General features: G+C 31.9%; 1 protein-coding gene across 1 annotated transcript in view; it reads right to left on the bottom strand.

The window, feature by feature from the left end:
* Balat (Beta-alanine transporter) overlaps positions 1–17,830 on the bottom strand; it is a 923,597-nt gene that overhangs the window by 27,305 nt on the left and 878,462 nt on the right. The window contains exons 8-9 of the mRNA XM_075369712.1: positions 13,561–13,775; positions 11,463–11,641 (exon numbers count right to left, since the gene is read on the bottom strand). Of these exons, the coding sequence (XP_075225827.1) occupies positions 11,463–11,641; positions 13,561–13,775 (394 nt within the window). The remainder of the gene's footprint in view (positions 1–11,462; positions 11,642–13,560; positions 13,776–17,830) is intronic.

The following is a 17,830-nucleotide window of genomic DNA, read 5'->3' as shown; positions in this document are numbered from 1 at the left end:
ATTTATTTATTAATTAAAACAAATAATAGAATCGATATGTTTAAGTCATCTGAAAAATTGACGTTAATAAATTGTTTTTTCAAGTTTTTGTGTTAGATATTTAACAAAATAATAATATAAGACCAAGATTACCACTGATTGAGATGTTTTCTTTTCAATATAATTATGATAATGCCATTGTTATATATTTCATACTATTTGTATAAACTTTTGTGTGTTAGTAATTCATTTATTTCGCTTTGTATTTATTGTTATTCTGAATGTTACATTAATTTTTATTTTTAAAACTTATGTATTTATAATAATATGTTCTCATTGTAATAGATTAGTTGATGATGTTCTGGCGTTAAGACGGGTTATATTAGTTTATATATTAATTATGTCTACGTCGATGAAGTACTTATGTAGTGTGAGAACGTATCGGATCCGTAATCATGTACGCAACGTTTCGAATCCTATTTCATATACGTATATATATATATATATTTTTTTTCTTTAATTTAAATATATTGATATATCAATAATTAAAATGAACATTACATAAAACTTTATTTAATCGTTTTTTCATATTTTTTCCCAATCTGAGGTTAATAATTTTTAATAAATCAATATATTTTTAAAAAAAGACGGGGAGTCGGATTCGAAAAAAAAATACTCAGTTTTTGAGCGAATATTATGAGAAATATAAATAATAAAAAAACTGTATTTTGCTCTCAGAATAGTGAAAAACATTATACACCATACAACTGCTCACGAACTTTTCTAATTCGTTGTTGTTCCGGAATCGATGTCCTCTCAATGCTTCTTTTAATAACCCAAACAAACAGTAATCTTAGGAGGATCTGGATCGTACGGGCGATGTTTTAAGATTCCTCAGTAAATTTCGTCCAGCTTATCCCGATTGCTAACGACTATATGAAGCCTGGAGTTGTCGTGATGAAGAATCACATCTCTGATCGATCGGCTGACGATGCTTTTGTTTCGGTAGGTGGCTTTCACTTTGCCCGAGAGCCGGAACTAGGACGTGCCATTTATAGTGCAATGGTTGTGCAATAGGCCTTCTGGTTCAAAAAGAAAATCATGTGGAATTTAAGTCAACCAATGCGTTTTCGCCTTTACGATGCAAGGCTCTCCATTGCTATGAAACTATACGACCGATTTCGACTCGGGAGTATAATAATTACCCATGTCTCACCATTTCAAATCTTGAAACCTACCTGTCACAGACTTTGTGGAACTCTAAGTGCTTTGTGATAATGGAATGGGCACATTCATTACCGAAGTAATTTCATCAATCGTACAATTCCGATCATCTTCAATAAGGTCACACAGTTCGATCGATATTGTAATTTATCACACTTGACCTTAAATGCCTATTGCGATTCATTTTCTAGAGTTTCTTGCCCTTCTTTAAATTTGATGACTCAGTTGTAGAATTCGGTACACGACGTCATATCCCCAAACTACACAAGAAGTTTAGTAAAAATTTCAGAGATTTGAGCCATCATTCTTGAGATAATTCTCGGTAATAACATTTTTCTGCTGATCAGAAATACGGAAGCTGAGGCTGCTGGAATCTTCAGCCTCTTCTTACATCTCCCTTTGCGCCAGCTCTCTCATGCTCATATACGACGAGCCTTGAAGACAAAGTTCGCGTTGAACTTTACACACAGCCTAGTGCAATATTACAAGCATAGGTATCTTTCAAAATAGTTCTTAAGCTATTCAGGTGCGTCAAATTTGAACAGCTCTGTAAATTTAAAAAAAAAAGTCTTGTACTATAGTTATTTGTAGAGTGCGCTAGACGAAAGTATAAGCTTGGCTGTGAGAGGAAGGTGCTTGTAATACATTCATTATTCGTAAATGTATTCTACATAAACTTGGTATTTTTCATGAGTAACTGTTTATAATAATAAATAGAACTATTTGAATAAATGAAGATAATTTTTTATGTTCTGCTTTTTATTGTATCTAGTGAATAAGAAATAATTTTACCTATAATTTACTTAGTAATTTTTACTATAGATTTATTTCATTTATATATTTTCACATTTTTTTTTTTTTTAATAATAGTAATGAAAAGCACTTTTTCTAAAAGTTGTCGTTGTAAATGCAATTAATACATTACTACATATTTATTATTTTCTTTAAAAATGTTTTGTGTTTTTGGCTTTTGTTTCTCGAAACAAAACATAAATTAATATTATTGTGAGGGGACGTCCACTCCTTCCTGCTATACACACTTGATATGTCATTTGATCCTATGTGTGACTTCCTACTTGTGTATTATTTTATTCTACCATGTAAGTGTAACTTTTGTACGATACTCACCCGTCTCGCAACCCTGTGTCTAGATCTCCCTACCCTGGAAAGATACCGTTCCCGGCCGAAAGGTACCCTCCAGACCCTAACTTACGTTTAAGTTGAGGGGTTGACCCTTCCTCTCAACTTCGCCTAACTTGTTTGTGTTGTGTTGTGTTTTTGGCATAATACCAGGATCAAGGGATAGGTGCCCTCTGTAAAATTAACTTAGAATTCATTCCAGTATCAAAGGCAGTTGTACGTGTGTAATCTGTATATATAAAAATGAATGTTTGTTTGTCCCGTATGCGTTCCTATACCATTTATCCAATTGCGATGAAATTTTGGTGATTTATTTTGCGCACCCCCGCAAAGGTTTCTGAATTAGTTGGGTTCCGCTAGGTAGCGCTGGAATCAGGATATTTCGAAAAATTGTATTTATGGTCCGATTTGGCTCATATTCAGAATATACATTAGGTACGCGAAAAGAAATATTTTTCCAAAAAAATGGACCTGCTAAGTGGCACGGGTTGAGATATTTAGAAAAATTATATTTATGAACCGATTTGGCAAATATTTTGAACATATATTTGCTACGTGAAAAGAAAAAGTTTTGCAAAAATTAAATCCGCTAGGTGACGACGTTGTCGAGATATTTACGAAACAAACAAAGAAATATACAGACTTTCTTTTTGTACACATGTTTGTACAAAATTGTACAAACTTACACACAAACGTGCACAATTGCACAAACGTACACACGTTTGTACGTATGTTTGTCCGCTATAGACTAAAAAACTACTGGACCGATTTATATGCGGGCAAAGGGAGAACGGAAATAAGGGAAAACGGGAAATAAGGAAGATGGGATAAGGGAAAAACAGAAAAGTGAAAGGTTAAATTTTGTGAAGTTCCGTAATGTTCAGTTTTTTAATGTTTTATCTAACTTTCAATTGTGTTCATTTAATCTATACATATATACACTTAAATCTAGCAATAGCGAAGCAGTGCGGGTCTGCTAGTACAAAATAAAATAAACAAAAGTCGTTCTTCAAGAGCAGAATTTTGGAAAATGTTATTTGCTTGTATCCAAATCTCTAAAACAATTCCATTAATACGATTTAAACATGTATTAAATAATCTATCCATAGTTTTTGATTTATTATGCATATTTGAATTATTTTAAGCAATTAAAACTATTCTTAAATTAACAAAACGTTATCGCTGACAATGTATTTATTGAATGTAGTAAATATTCGAATTAATAACATAACTAATTACAGGAGATATCCATACAAGTGAACTTGATGTTTCATGGTAATTGATGTTATAGTATTGGAATTTCAGACGTACTAACAAATAAAACGAAAATTCCTGTCAGCGTAGCTGGGAGGAAGTTGAAGAGATTTCATTTAATATAAAACATTTTAAAAAATTTTTTTTATTTTACAAATTCTTCTTTATCCTTTATGGAAATCTTTATTCAGATATTGTTTCTTGTTATATTTTTGAAGATAAAAATATACTTTTAATTAAGAATTTTATACTTCTGGAATATAAATTAAGTTCTTATAAAAAAGCGTAGTTTTTTAAACAATCTACTTTTTTGCCACTTTCCCTGTTGATAAACGCTACATATTTTCAGATTTTTATTTATTCAGATGAAGACTATATTTTGTAAAATAAATAGTATAGTTTGACATCAAATAAATTATCTAGTTTTATAATTTATTTATTTATTTTTACTCCTTTTAGCTTATTACTTCCTTGTACGAAGTAAAGAAAATATTGTATCGCGAAAAATTTCGGTTTTCAGAATTCAACGGAACTATCCATTTTGATCATCCCTGAATCCATTTTGATTACTTTCGGCGTGACGTCTGTACGTTCGTACGTATGTATTTCGCATAACTTAAAAACGATTTAGCTGTAGAATGTTGAATTTTTTTATTTCAACACTGGGTCAACTTCTGGGCCAAAAATGTGTATACAGTCAGACCTATAAATAAAGCGAGGTTTCAATTTTGAAATATCAGTATTTTGGACTGTTTCTTAACTGCATTAATAAGCCTTCATTTGGAGCGTTTCAATGATATATCATAAATGGTACTTATTTTCATCGGTTCCAGAGTTATAGCCACATAAAATTTTAATTAATGAAATATTTGGATCTTTCAAGGGGAAGGCACATCGGTTCGAATCTGACTCGGTTTGAATCCTTTTTTTTTTTAATTTTTTAAATTTAAATATATTGATTTATTAATAATATTAACCTCCGATTGCCGATTGTAAAAATGAATTTATCAAATAATAATTCAATAATAACAAATATTAAAAAAAAATATGAAAAAAATCAGAAGTTATTTTTACTATTTAACAATTTTTACAATCAGAAGTTAATAATTATTAAAAAATCAATATGTTTAAATTAAAAAAAAAAGTTAATAAATAATATATTTACATGAAATCGGATTCGAACCGATGGTTCCGACACGTTCTCATTTACACCACACATCTACTTGAGCGACTTGAAACAAAAATAATATATAAACTAATACAAAATGCTAAGCAAATTTTTAGGACCATTTTTCTTAAGAAAAATGTTAATAAGATTAATATTTTAACAATTGTCCAACTTTATTAAAGACTTCCAACTTTAATTGTTTAACTGTCCACTTTATTAAAGAATTGGAGGATCGTATCTCACTTTCAAACGAAATAGGTTTAAATGAAATGCAGCAAAAAATGTGTACATATAATTAAATTGGGTACAAGGAAATCATGTGGGTCAACATCAGTTTTTTTTTTACACATATATTATGAGTAAAATTTTACGCTGTTGCTAAACAAAAAAAGAATTATTATATCTTCGCTGTAAAAGTATTATTAAATCTAAAGAAAAAATCAACTTTTTATTTAATTAAACTAAAATAATGGATTGGATTATTTATCATAATCCGTTACATTTTTCATTAGTTGTTAAGCTGCTATACGATTATTGTGTGGTGTAATCTATTGTTTTCATAAATCCACAAGTTCTATATTTTTATTTTCTTTTACTGTTTTTCATTATAGAAGAAATGAATTGCCAACAGTACTCGAATACTCTTTCTCATATATAAGTTAAGTTTTCCTCGCTAGTCAAAGGAAAGCAATTGTTATTAAAAAAAAGTAAAGAAAAGTATAATTAAAAATAATAATAAACGCAAGAAAAATAAGAAATAATTCTAATTCAATTTTCTCACATTATTCTTGTTTGAAAGGAAATAGTTTATCAAAAGTATATGAACCAAATAAACCATAAAACAAAGTGTAATTTAAAGATAATTAAAGGACAAAGGTTCTGAGGTTCAAATCCTAGTAAACGTTAGTTAGTTTTTGTAAGGTCTAGGCTGTGGATACAAGTGTACTTTAGTGGTCGGGATTTAATTAACCATACGATTGAGGAATGTTTTGGCGAGTCATTACAAGACCTCACCACACTTACATGTCATACGTATCATCCTCATCCGTTTGGGCCGTGAGGGGGGATTGCTTATTGTTGTTAGTTGAACAGATTGCAACGAGCAGATTCGGAATAATAATAATATTAATTAATAGAAATAAAACGAACTAAAAACATTTTAATTTAAAGTTACTTAAGCAAGAAAATATTAAGTTACTGAATTATAAACGAAAAAAATATTTTATGGATTGTCAATAACTTAAACAAAAAAATTTCAAATTATTCAATTAATGTTAAAAATACGTTATGTCTCGATGAAAGTTCAAGATCTTTAGAATTCATTAAAATTTTATTCGGAAATAACAAACGGATTTTCGGAAATGTCACATTAAAAATTGTATAGTATTTACTTTGAATCAGATCGTTAAAAAGTACCAGGTATTAATTTGTAAAACTAATGTAACTTTTATAGTTGGGATGAATGCATTTGATAATGTCAAATTATCGCTGTTCTAAGAAACAATATTTCGTAAATAGCCTCATAAATATGCTAAAAATCGGCAAAATTTGACCTAAGAAGTAAGGAGAGTAATGAGTGTGGGATTAGGCTATCCCTGTACTCCTTAATATGTATATTGATGAAATTCTTTATTGGTCGAATGAAAAGGTTATTCGGCTTTCAAATCTTTCGGAAATATTATATAATTCATTTTAAAATGCGGATGACATATTCAATTCAAGCAAAGATAGGTTAAAACAAGTTATGTACATTTTACGTTACCGAGTGGAGAATTTGGTCTGATGATTTCGGTGCATACAACTAAGATGAAGGAATTTAAAGATAAATAGTCGGTATAACAAAAGCCAGTAAAACGAACCAGGTAGTGAAACAAGTAAATGCGATCTAAAATTTAGTATCGTTGTGAAACTATATGAACTCTCATTAATGAAGGAGATACAATAAGAATTGTAAATAGTATACGTTTTGTAATGAATTTAATCAATTTAAATAATAAATTTCATGTATAGCCACTATATTAGCGTTTTTTCGAAGAACGGCAGTCATTTCACGCTAATTACAGTCGAATAAGTACTTACAGAACAGCTAAATAATTGTTAAAATTTATTGTTATTATGATTGATTTGATAATAGTATGTCCAAGGGTAAACGGTAAAAAGTTAATTTATCGAAAACCAAATTAAAATTAGAAATTAAGAATGTAAAGAAATAAGAATGATGATGTATTCAGTGGAGAAAAGTCTGATAGAAAACTTTTAGCCTTTAAGAGAAAAAAAAACTTGAAAGTATCTAAGGTGTAAACGGTATGGTAGCTAGAAAAGTTTATGACGACAGAAGCAGATCGGGTTACGAGTGAAGAGGAAACTAGGTAGGTATTCAATCTACATAGCGGAAGCTTGGCGACAGAAACGTTTTCTCGATCACTCTTTCTTTCACCTGTGTCTAAAAAGATAACAGTCACCGTTTTGAACTAGTGATTTTATGAAATATCTTTACACATACATTTCCCGCCTTATAGCTAAGCATCTTGATACAAAATTTCATAAAAATCGAATAAAATGCCTTTGGTTTTATCTGCTTGACAAACACGAGTATAGACGAAATGTCAAAAGGACATTTAATGTACGGAAATGAAATTTGCGCCTCTTGCAAAGGAGTTACATGTAGTTAAAATGACGTATTTATTTATAGAGAAGATTTTCTCAAAAGATATAAAAGAAAAACATTTTATGGAATGAAATATGAGAGCAGAGTGCAATCCTTGAAAAACAGCCAGGTAAAAAAACAGGTATTATAAAAAATGTTAATAAATCACATCATTTTTATCAGTCTGTTAGTATAAATCTCAAAATAAAATAAAAATAGGGTATTTAAAAAATTGTAATGAATTTAAAGACATAAAATTAATGCATAGATAAATAGACTATTAACAATACAATTCACTTATCGCCACGTATAACCAAAGATTTTAAGAAGGTAATCAAGAGAAATTACCCAGTTTCAACACCACTGTGTATGTTTTTCGTAATGTATTTTCCTGGCAATACGAGGTGTGTGAGTAAAGTAATGAGATTAGTGACACTGCGAGCGAACTGGCAACGCTGTGTCTACCGGTCTGTGCTAGACCGGTTTGTTCATCCCTTCCACATGTTCAGTACGAGTTTCTACTCCGTTCAACCAACACATTATTTTTGACAGTGCCATCAGTGAAGTTGTGTTTTTGTTGTGTGTTACGAAAATGGAGCATCGGAATTTAGAGCAACATTGTGCAATCAAGTTTTGTGTTATACTTGGGGAATTCGTGAGTGTGACCTTTGAAAAGTTGCAACAGGCCTATGGGGAAAATTGCTTATCAAGAGCACATGTTTTCCGCCGGCACAAATCATTTTTGGAAGCCCGAGAACACGTTGAAGATCAACCTCGCTCAGGGAGAACTTCAACTTCAAAATCTGACGAAAACGTTGAGCGTGTGAGGGTTCTTGTACGATCAGACCGTCGTTGAACAATAAGGATGATGAATGAACAGTTAAATTTAAAAACTTCCACCTTACATCAAATTTTGACAGACGATTTGGACATGCGAAAGGTTTGTGCGAAATTGGTGCCGAAAAACTTCACAACGGAACAGAAGGACAATCGAAGAAACGTGTGCGTTGATCTTCTTGAGAGGATTGACAATGACCAAGAATTCTTCAATCGTGTGGACACAGGTGATGAATCCTGAATATTTGAGTATGATCCTGAAACAAAGCGGCAAAGCGAAGAGTGGCACACTCCGTCATCTCCTCTACCGAAATAATGTCGAATGAACAAATCAAACATCAAAACCATGCTTTTTGCCTTTTTGACCGAAAGAGTATCGTACATAAAGAATTTGTTCTCAAGGACAAACTGTCAACCAAGTGTTTTATAAAGGTGTCCTTGAAAGGCTCAGGAAAAGAGTGATTCGCGTGAGACCAGACATTGCAGACAAGTGGATGCTTCATCATGACAATGCCCCGTATCACACGATCATTTCCATCAGGGAATTTTTGACCTCAAAACGCATTCCTACGGTTCCTCAACTGCCCTATTCACCTGATTTGAGTCCTTGTGACTTTTTCCTTTTCCCGAAATTGAAACATGTCTTAAAAGGAGGTCACTTTGGAACTCTGGAGAAAATTCAAAAGACTGTGACCGACCAGTTAAAAGCCCTACCAGTTCAAGCCTTCCAGCGCTGCTACCAAGAGTGGGAACAACGACTCCGCCGGTGTATAGCTGCCCAAGGGAACTACTTTGAAGGGAATAATATTGTTTGAAAAATATAAAAACTTTGGTTAGTGAAACGTCAGTCTCATTACTTTTCTCACACACCTCGTATATGCTACGTTTTGTGTATAAACAATGTTAATAACACTGGGATTGGTACTCTTTAGGAATTTCCACCCCCAATATTTTTCTATTTTTTTCTTTTAACACTATATGACGAATCGTACGTATATCAATATTATCAATATAACCTAACCAAACATAACCTACGTAGCTTCCTTCGCTAACCTCGTCTAATTAACGTTAAGTATACAAATTATATACAATTATGAAATCATTAATGATGGCTAATAGAGTTTGTTGGATTCTTATTTATGTGAATTTCTGTAGTGTCACCGACTTAAGGATGAAGAAGAATTTATTCAGTTTGATACTTCAACATATTAGTGAGTTTTTCCGGTAGTATAATTATAGTTTAGTAAATTACGAATTCAGTTGTGTTTATAAAAGTAATTGTAATTATGATTTATAACAAATGTTATATTTAAAAATATATATGAATTTTTATTTTACTCTTTCAATCAGTGCGTGCGTGAGTGAACTAGTAAGTGTGTGCGCGCGCGCGTGTATGTCAATTTTTAAATTTTATCTTATTAAAATACTTACATTTTTAATCAGTTATATTATTGAACAGTATTACAAGTGTATATCGTTAAAAAAATTCCAAAATTTTGTGAGATAATTCCGAAAGAACACCTTTTGATGTTACGTGTTAAGAATTTTTTAATGAGCTGGAAGAAGTAACCGACCTATAACTAACTGATAATTTTGCATTGGTTTATGTACGAATCCTAAGTGATGCATACTTAGGACATTTTTATTTTTATTAAGTTTCTTTCTTTTTCTTATCCTTATAGACTTCAGAATCCTTTTTTCTATGCTTACTAGCACTTTTTCATCTATTACTTTCTGTCCTTCTTGTTTATCTCTCTTCTCTCATATTTCAAATTCTTATCATTACTTTCCTCAGATTTTTAATCTAAATTAAGAAATATTTCATCTTTTCATTCTTGCAGAGTAAACAGGTTATTTTTTTTGTCAAATTGTTTTTTATTTATTAAAATTGTAGGTTTTACATCTTAGTACAACAAATTTTTCTCCTATTCAAGGTTTCTAATTAATCAAACACAATCCTTTTACTTATACGTCTTTATTTAATCTTAGCGTCTTTAACTTTCTTTCTTTCTGATACCAATTAATGTAATTATCTTTTTTAATTTATCCTGACCTGGAGGTTGGCATGATTTATTAAGTAGTATATAATAAAGTTTACACGTCTTTTTGGAATTTGTTCTTAGTTTAAGACCCATTATCATAGATGACTTAGCAAATAAAAACTTGTTTCTATCCTACATCTTTGAATTATATTTATCTGTATTTACGTAATTTTTAAATTTTAGTTCGTATCTTATGTATCTAAATTCAATTACTAAATTACTAAATTCAATTCATTTACTAAATGTATGTATCTAAATTCAATTCCTTAAACATTTACTTAATCAGTTAGATATACTAGTAAAAACTTTGAAAGGATATACAAATTACATCCCTGTATCATGAAATGTAATAAGTTAATGGGATCTAAAACTAAACTAAAACTTAGTTGGATTTTATACCAATTCTGATTCTATAAAAAAATTTTTTTAAAGAAAAATTCGTTCTTGAATATTTCTGACGCAAACTTTCAGTGCTTAAGAGATTTTTACCTATTTTAAAATTAATATTTAATGAATAAATTAAGAGAAAAAACATGCAGATGTACACATAAAAAAACCTTAGATAACACAAACTATTGAGATATTGCATGCAGAGGTTTCACCACGGTTTGCCGTTAGCATGAAATAATCTGTTATAATCTAATTAAAATTAATCCTTATTTTTAAGTTTAAGCTAAAATCTACTTCGTTTTTGTTATTTACGATGGCTAACATTAATTTAAAAAAAAATAATATTGCTACTTAGCACATTGAAAATTATCTATCTATTTTGTTATAGAAACATATTCAATACAAAAGGGTAGATATAGTAGATTAAAGTTGAGTGGCGTTGCCCTTTTTCTAACCTGACGAAGATCAAGTACTCCTTTACTCCTTTTCAATATTTTTCTTTACACGAAAAAAAGAAATGTTGAACAGCTGAATACTTTATAACAATCTCTAAGGGTTTATGGTATCCTTAAAATATTAGAAATTCAGTCATGTTAAACTTTCCATACCGAATTTATGTAAGAGTACTACTAGTTTTGCTTCTGGTAATTAATTTTGTTCTAATTTTTATTAAAAAAACAAAAAAATAATAATAATATAATTTGCGGCTATGTGGTTTATATATATTAAAATTAATATTAATACATAAATAATCTTTTTAAATATAATTTCATTAACTGACCATATAATTTATAATCGGTATAATAATGGGACCTATCATTCCAGCAACAGCACTTGTGCTCATCCCTAAACCTCTAACTACAGTTGGATAGAGTTCTGATGCCATAAGTGGAAGAACAACATAAGACGATGATATTCCCATTTTTCCAAGACAATAAAGACATAAAGTCGCTGTTGCATCTGAAAAAATAATAAAACAAAGATATTAATTTTCTTGAATCATTAATTAATGTTACTTATAATTTTAATAAACATATTTAATATAGGTCGCTCATTTGATGTAATTAGACATTTTTATTATTTTTTTACATGATTTCTGAGAATGTTTTTTTTCTTGTCTTCCGTCATTTGACTGGTTTGATGCAGCTCTCCAAGATTCCCTATCTAGTGCTAGTAGTTTCATTTCGATGTACTCCCTACATACTACACCCCCTAACGATTTGTCTTACATATTCCAAACGTTGCCTGTCAGTACAGTGTTTTTCCATCTATCTGTCCCTCAAGCGACCATTCCAGGATGCTTTAATACATTGTATTAAAGGGAACATCCTTGTCGAACTTTTTTATTATTATGGCTTCTTTCTTATGTTCTTCCATTATTACTGTTGCAGTTTGGTTCTGTAAATGTTAGCAATTGTTCTTTTATCTCTATACTTTAACCCTAATTTTTTTAAAAAGTTGAAAATTTTATTCCAGTGTACGTTATCAAATGCCTTTCCTAAGTCTTTAAATGCCATGCATGTTGGTTTGTTTTTCTTTAATATTCTTTCTACTATTAATCTGAGCGCTAAAATAGCTTCCCTTGTCTCTATACTTTTCCTGAAACTACCACTTCTTCTACTCTCCTCTAATTCTTCTGTACTGAACTCTAGTTAAGCTTTTTGTTGCGCGAGTAGTTAAGCTAATTATTCTGTATTCTTCACATTTATCTGCTCCTGCCTTTTTTGGTATCATGACAATAACACTCTTTTTGAAGTCTGACGAAACTTCCCCTTTTTCGTAAATATTACACACCAGTTTGTATAATGTATCTATCGCTTCCTCACTTGCACTGCGGTGTAATTCTGCAGGTGCATCCCAGGAGCCTTTCTGCCATTCATATCTTTTAACGCTTTCTTAAATTCAGATCTCACTATTGTATCTCCCTTTTCTTCCTCCTCTTCTTCCACTATAACACCAGTTTCCAATTCATTCCTCCGTTTAGCTCTTCAATATATTCCACCTACCTATGATCTTTTCTTTCGTATTATAAATCACTGTACCATCATTATTTAACAGATTATTAGATTTTAATCTATGTACCACAAAATTCGCCTTAACTTTTCCGAATGCTCCTTGTATGTTACCTACCAATGATCATTTCTCTTTCCACTTTTGAACACTTTTCTTTAATTCACTCTTCTTTCGCTAATTTGCACTTCCTGTTTATAGTATTTCTTAATTGTCGATAGTTCCTTAATCACTATCATTGTTTCCTTAATCACTATCCAAGGTTTCCTACCAGTTCTCTTTGTTTCGCCTAAGTTTATTTTACTTCTGCTGATTTAAAAGTTTCCTTTTTTAACATTTTCCCATTCTTCTTCTATATTTTCTACCTTATCGTGTTTACTCAGACCTCTTGTGATGTCCTCCTCAAAAATCTTCTTTACCTTTTCTTCTCTAAATTCCACCGATTCATCTGACACGTTTTCTTCAGGTTTTTATCCCCAATCTACATTTCATTATCAGTAAATTATGTTCGCTATCAATGTCTGCTCCTTTTCATTTTTTTTTGTGGGTGAGACGAATGATCATGATTTTTTTTAATATTATTTTTTCTTAATTTTCAATATACATTTTCTTAAAAATAATCTTTATAAATAAAATTAATTCTTTCAGGTTAATATCAAAAATCAAATATGGTAAATAAAAGTTAAATAATAAATCTGAAAAAGACATATTGAGAGTACAGATTTATTATTATTCATTATATTACACATTTTTTATTATTAATTACATATAAAGCCGAGTACGTGATGACAGAAAATAAAACCATAAATCGCATTACAGCAATCTAATAAAAAAAACAAAGAAATAATAACAGAAGCATAATTATTTACCATTTTGTGCAAGTATCGTAGCTAAACATGCGAGTCCGCCTACAACCATACTAACGCACAGAGTCCACCGTCTTCCAATAAATTCCATTGCTGGCCAAAGTACAATATATGTCGGTAATTCTACAGCACCTGCTAAGAAAAAGTTGAGAAATTCATCTCCCCCTAATACTGGGGCATAGTATGATAATCCAACGTAAACACTTGTGTTTGTAAACCTATTATTAAAAAAAAAACACAATTTATTTTTGTTAGTGATCATTAAATAAAAATATTAAATATTTTATTTAATATTATATATAAAATATTTTGTGAGTAGAATAATACAAATATACTGGTTAAATGAATAATCGGAAAAATTTTAGTTGGTCAATTAAAGTAGCCTACTTATAGAGAATTACAGTCACTCTGATTAGAACCTAATAAATTTTATCTTTTCCGAAAATCCTTCCATCTATCCCTCTTCTAGTTCTCAGTGACAAGAATGTCGATGATTCTAATAGAATCCTTTGTATTATGGTAACGAGATTTTGATTTCCGTAGCATTAAGATGAATGTTTTTTCGGTTCGTCCAGGATATTAACAGACTAACAAACTTATGATTTCTTATAAATACAATTTATTACACTAAAGCATATAGACAAAATAAATAATAATGATAATAATAATAAAAATACACACACACACATATATATATATACAATGTACATTATAATAATAAATTTCATACAATTCACTTTCTGCAAATATTATTACTTTTACTGTTTACAATAGAACTACTCTAAACTTTATGAATGAATAGAATACTGTCACTTTCGCTTTCACAACTATTTATCAACAACTCGTCGAACAACTTCTTGCATTTACCCACTGTCCTCCCTGAATACCCATGACGTACTCCTCACTCGTTATTACTATACGCTATTTTGGTTTGCTTGGCATTTATCTCACCACTACCCCATTCGGTCACCCTAAAGCATAAGACCAAACAACTGTGCCACAAACGTCTACTGAGCCTCGAAACAGTTTAACGACCAGTGTCCTAAATAGTTCCTAGCGCTTACCTAATAGAGCTTACTTTAAAAAAAAAAAAAAAAAAAAAAAATTATAAAATATGTATAAAAATGTATTAATATACTGAAAACTTACAAGAGGAAATTGTTTGTTGTTGAGGGGAAGCTGATGATGGAGCTCTGGTTTGTAGGTTTTATCGGATAAGTGGTGAAGGAACTTATAGATTCTTAAACTTTGTGTTTCTTATTTTCTTGTGTTTCTTGTGTTTTCTTAAAAATTTGTTAAAAGATACTGAAAACTGTCATAAGGTAACTGTCTGTTGTTGACGGGTAATTTAAGGTGGTGCTCTTGCTCGATTGTGATGACGGACAGCCGAAGGTGGAGCTCATGCTCGTTCGTGGTTGCGTGGATGGGCAGAGAGGTGAAGAAACCTGAGGACTCCGTGGCTTAAGTTTTAAACTAATTGGTTGGGTTGGTATGATATCATATAAAAAAAAAGAGAGAGATTAAAGAATAGGGGTGACTGTTGCTGAGAGAACAAGGGTGGTGGACTCTCAGTAATCAGTGTATGATGAATATCTATAAAATAAATAAAAGAGCTAACCGGTGAACTTACCTGCCGGGCCGGACATACAGCCGGCGGGCGGGGAGGCGAGCTAGAGTAAAGGACACTCCTCTGTGGCGCGAGTTAAACTTGATTGTAGTTCCGTTCCAGAGGAGTAGGTGGGAATATAAAAAAAAAAAAAAAAAAAATAGCTTACCTAATAACGTGAGCGGACTAAGTGCGGTGCCATACACCACCGGCTTACTTGTCCCAACCGCTCACTTGTCTTATATTTACTAAAATGGGTAGGCGCATCCCGTCAAAATATATATGACATCCATAAATTGAAATTTACTTCGTCTAGACACAAATTCGCTGCCAAGGCTAGGTTGCTGAATGTCAGCAAGTACCTGTCCACCATATTAAAGCGGTTGGAGTCTTAATTGGCTTGTGGTCAGCCATATATCTCTAGGTTAGCTTCCCACAGCAGTACGATAGGAGTCTTAACTTTAATTAAACTACTGATGTCTGTTAAACAAAGCAACTGCATCAAGGAACTCCCACACGGTCCGACAATTCGGCTGTCGCCACTTTGACTCGCCGCTTGTGAGTGATCAGTTTTCCCCTTGACCTCTAAGTTCCAGGGTGGCCCGGTCTGTGGCCCCCCAAAGAGCAGGGCAGTCAAACATCAGGTGTTCATTTGACTGGGCCTTCCCGCTGACGCACAGTTCATCAGTTGCCAGACCGAACCGAAACAGATATTGGTTCAAATTAACACGGTTGGTGAGCACGTGGGCACGCGTTGCCCTTAAAAACGAACTCGAGGCATACCATCACCCCATACCGCTAAACTTGTACAGGGATCTTTCCTTAGTCGTGGTGTCCCATTCTATCTGCTATGCTTCCATCGCGAGGCTCTGCAGCCTCTTCCGCAGGCGGGAGAAAGGCAACTGAACGAAATTTAGATTCGCTGCATACTGATCACCGTTCCGTTCCGGTACTGGCCTGGCCCGAAACCGCATCCCAAATACCTCGGCCTCCCGACCTCTTCGCAATCTTCACATGGCTGCCCGAACTTTCACCACTGAATCGATTGGGAGAGCCTTTCTCAATACGGTAGTAGCCTCGTATGAGGTTGTTTTAAAAACACCAGTGCATATAATTAAGGCTCTGCGCTGGACAGTCCTTAAATTTTGAAGAAGTGCTGTATTCATATCCAACCTATGCGCCCTATTGAGCGCCGCATATAAGGTCATGCTTTCGAAGACACCTCGGGACACCATGTACATTTGACGGCCAGACAACCCATAGTCCTTCCGAGCAATCCTCCTAAGTTTGTACATCACTGAGACGGCGTCCGCCGCTACTTGCCTAATGTGATTGCTAAACAGCAACTTCTCATTAAATAAAACACTTACATACTTATATAATTTCACTCAGATGATTACACAGCCTTTATACTTAATTTATTAATTACCATACGCTCACTGATATCGCCGTTACCGCAACCGCGTCGTACTCGGGATTGCAAAAGTACCTTGTTATCACGACTGCAGCTGAATACGGCCTCACAGAACTACTGATTCTCCCGCTCTCGTTAGTCCCAGGCCTACAGAACCAGTGCCCGCCATCATCCCTTTAATTGTTGAAGCATAATAATTTTCATCGCTCACGCTCTTACGTTTTTCTATAAATTCTTATTCCTATCCAACAGTTTTTGGAGATACCATTATCTACATTACAGACTGTTAAATAGACCTGTTACTCTGAGAAAAGAATCCCTTTTAGTTCCTTCTGCATTTTTTTCATTATTATTTCCTCTATCTTTCTTTCTTCTTAATCGGAAGAAATCCGTTATACTGATCCTACTACAGTACAAAGGGAAGAAGTTCTTTGATGTAATACCCCCATTATTTATTTATTTATTTTTTTGTTGAGTTATTTAAAAATGTAATGATAAAGTTTATACTATGATTATATTATTAGTATAAACATTATTTTTTTGGAATTTAAAATATTAGAACTTAAATATTTTTCATGTAATATTGAAATGTGTTTTTTTTTTGAATCGACAAAACAGTTAAAAATTTTATGAATAAAAAATATGTCAACCAATTCATTTTGCCTGATAAACGTTGTTATTTGTTTCATAATACTTACTATTTATCCGGTTTTTACCGTGGTTTACTATTATTGATTTATGCCAATTTTTATTTAGACACTTTTAAAAATGCAGATTTAAAAAATGTGGATACCGAAGACCCACTCTATTAATTTTAATTGAATTTTAGATTACTTATTAGCAAAACATGTAACGACTACACTCAAATTGTTTGAATTTAAACTGGAGCAAGAGAATAACAGGTTTCCCTTTATGTTGTATTGTGAATTAGTGTAGTTATTAGCAAAGTTTCAGTAAGTTGTACTGTTATTCGGAATAAGTTTGGGAATTTGTGAATTGGAAATATATTTTATATACCAATAAAATTCTATGAGTTGCTTCCAGGAAATAACCTTTACTTCACTTTGTTATTTTAAGCACTGATCAAGTCTGGAATAATCTGGTTTCAATTCATTAAAAAAAACTTAATGGTTTTTCTAATACGTGAAATCGAAGTTTGTATTAATCCCTATGTTGTGAAATACTTTTTCAAATAAAGTTTCTGTTTTCTATAATCAGTTTAAATATTTTTACTTTCATTCATATATTCAACT

This window comes from Lycorma delicatula, chromosome 6 (genome assembly GCF_047948215.1).
Source record: "Lycorma delicatula isolate Av1 chromosome 6, ASM4794821v1, whole genome shotgun sequence".
NCBI lineage: Eukaryota > Metazoa > Arthropoda > Insecta > Hemiptera > Fulgoridae > Lycorma > Lycorma delicatula.
The sequence above is the reverse complement of the archived record's forward strand: the minus strand, read 5'-3'. Positions and strand labels throughout refer to the sequence as shown.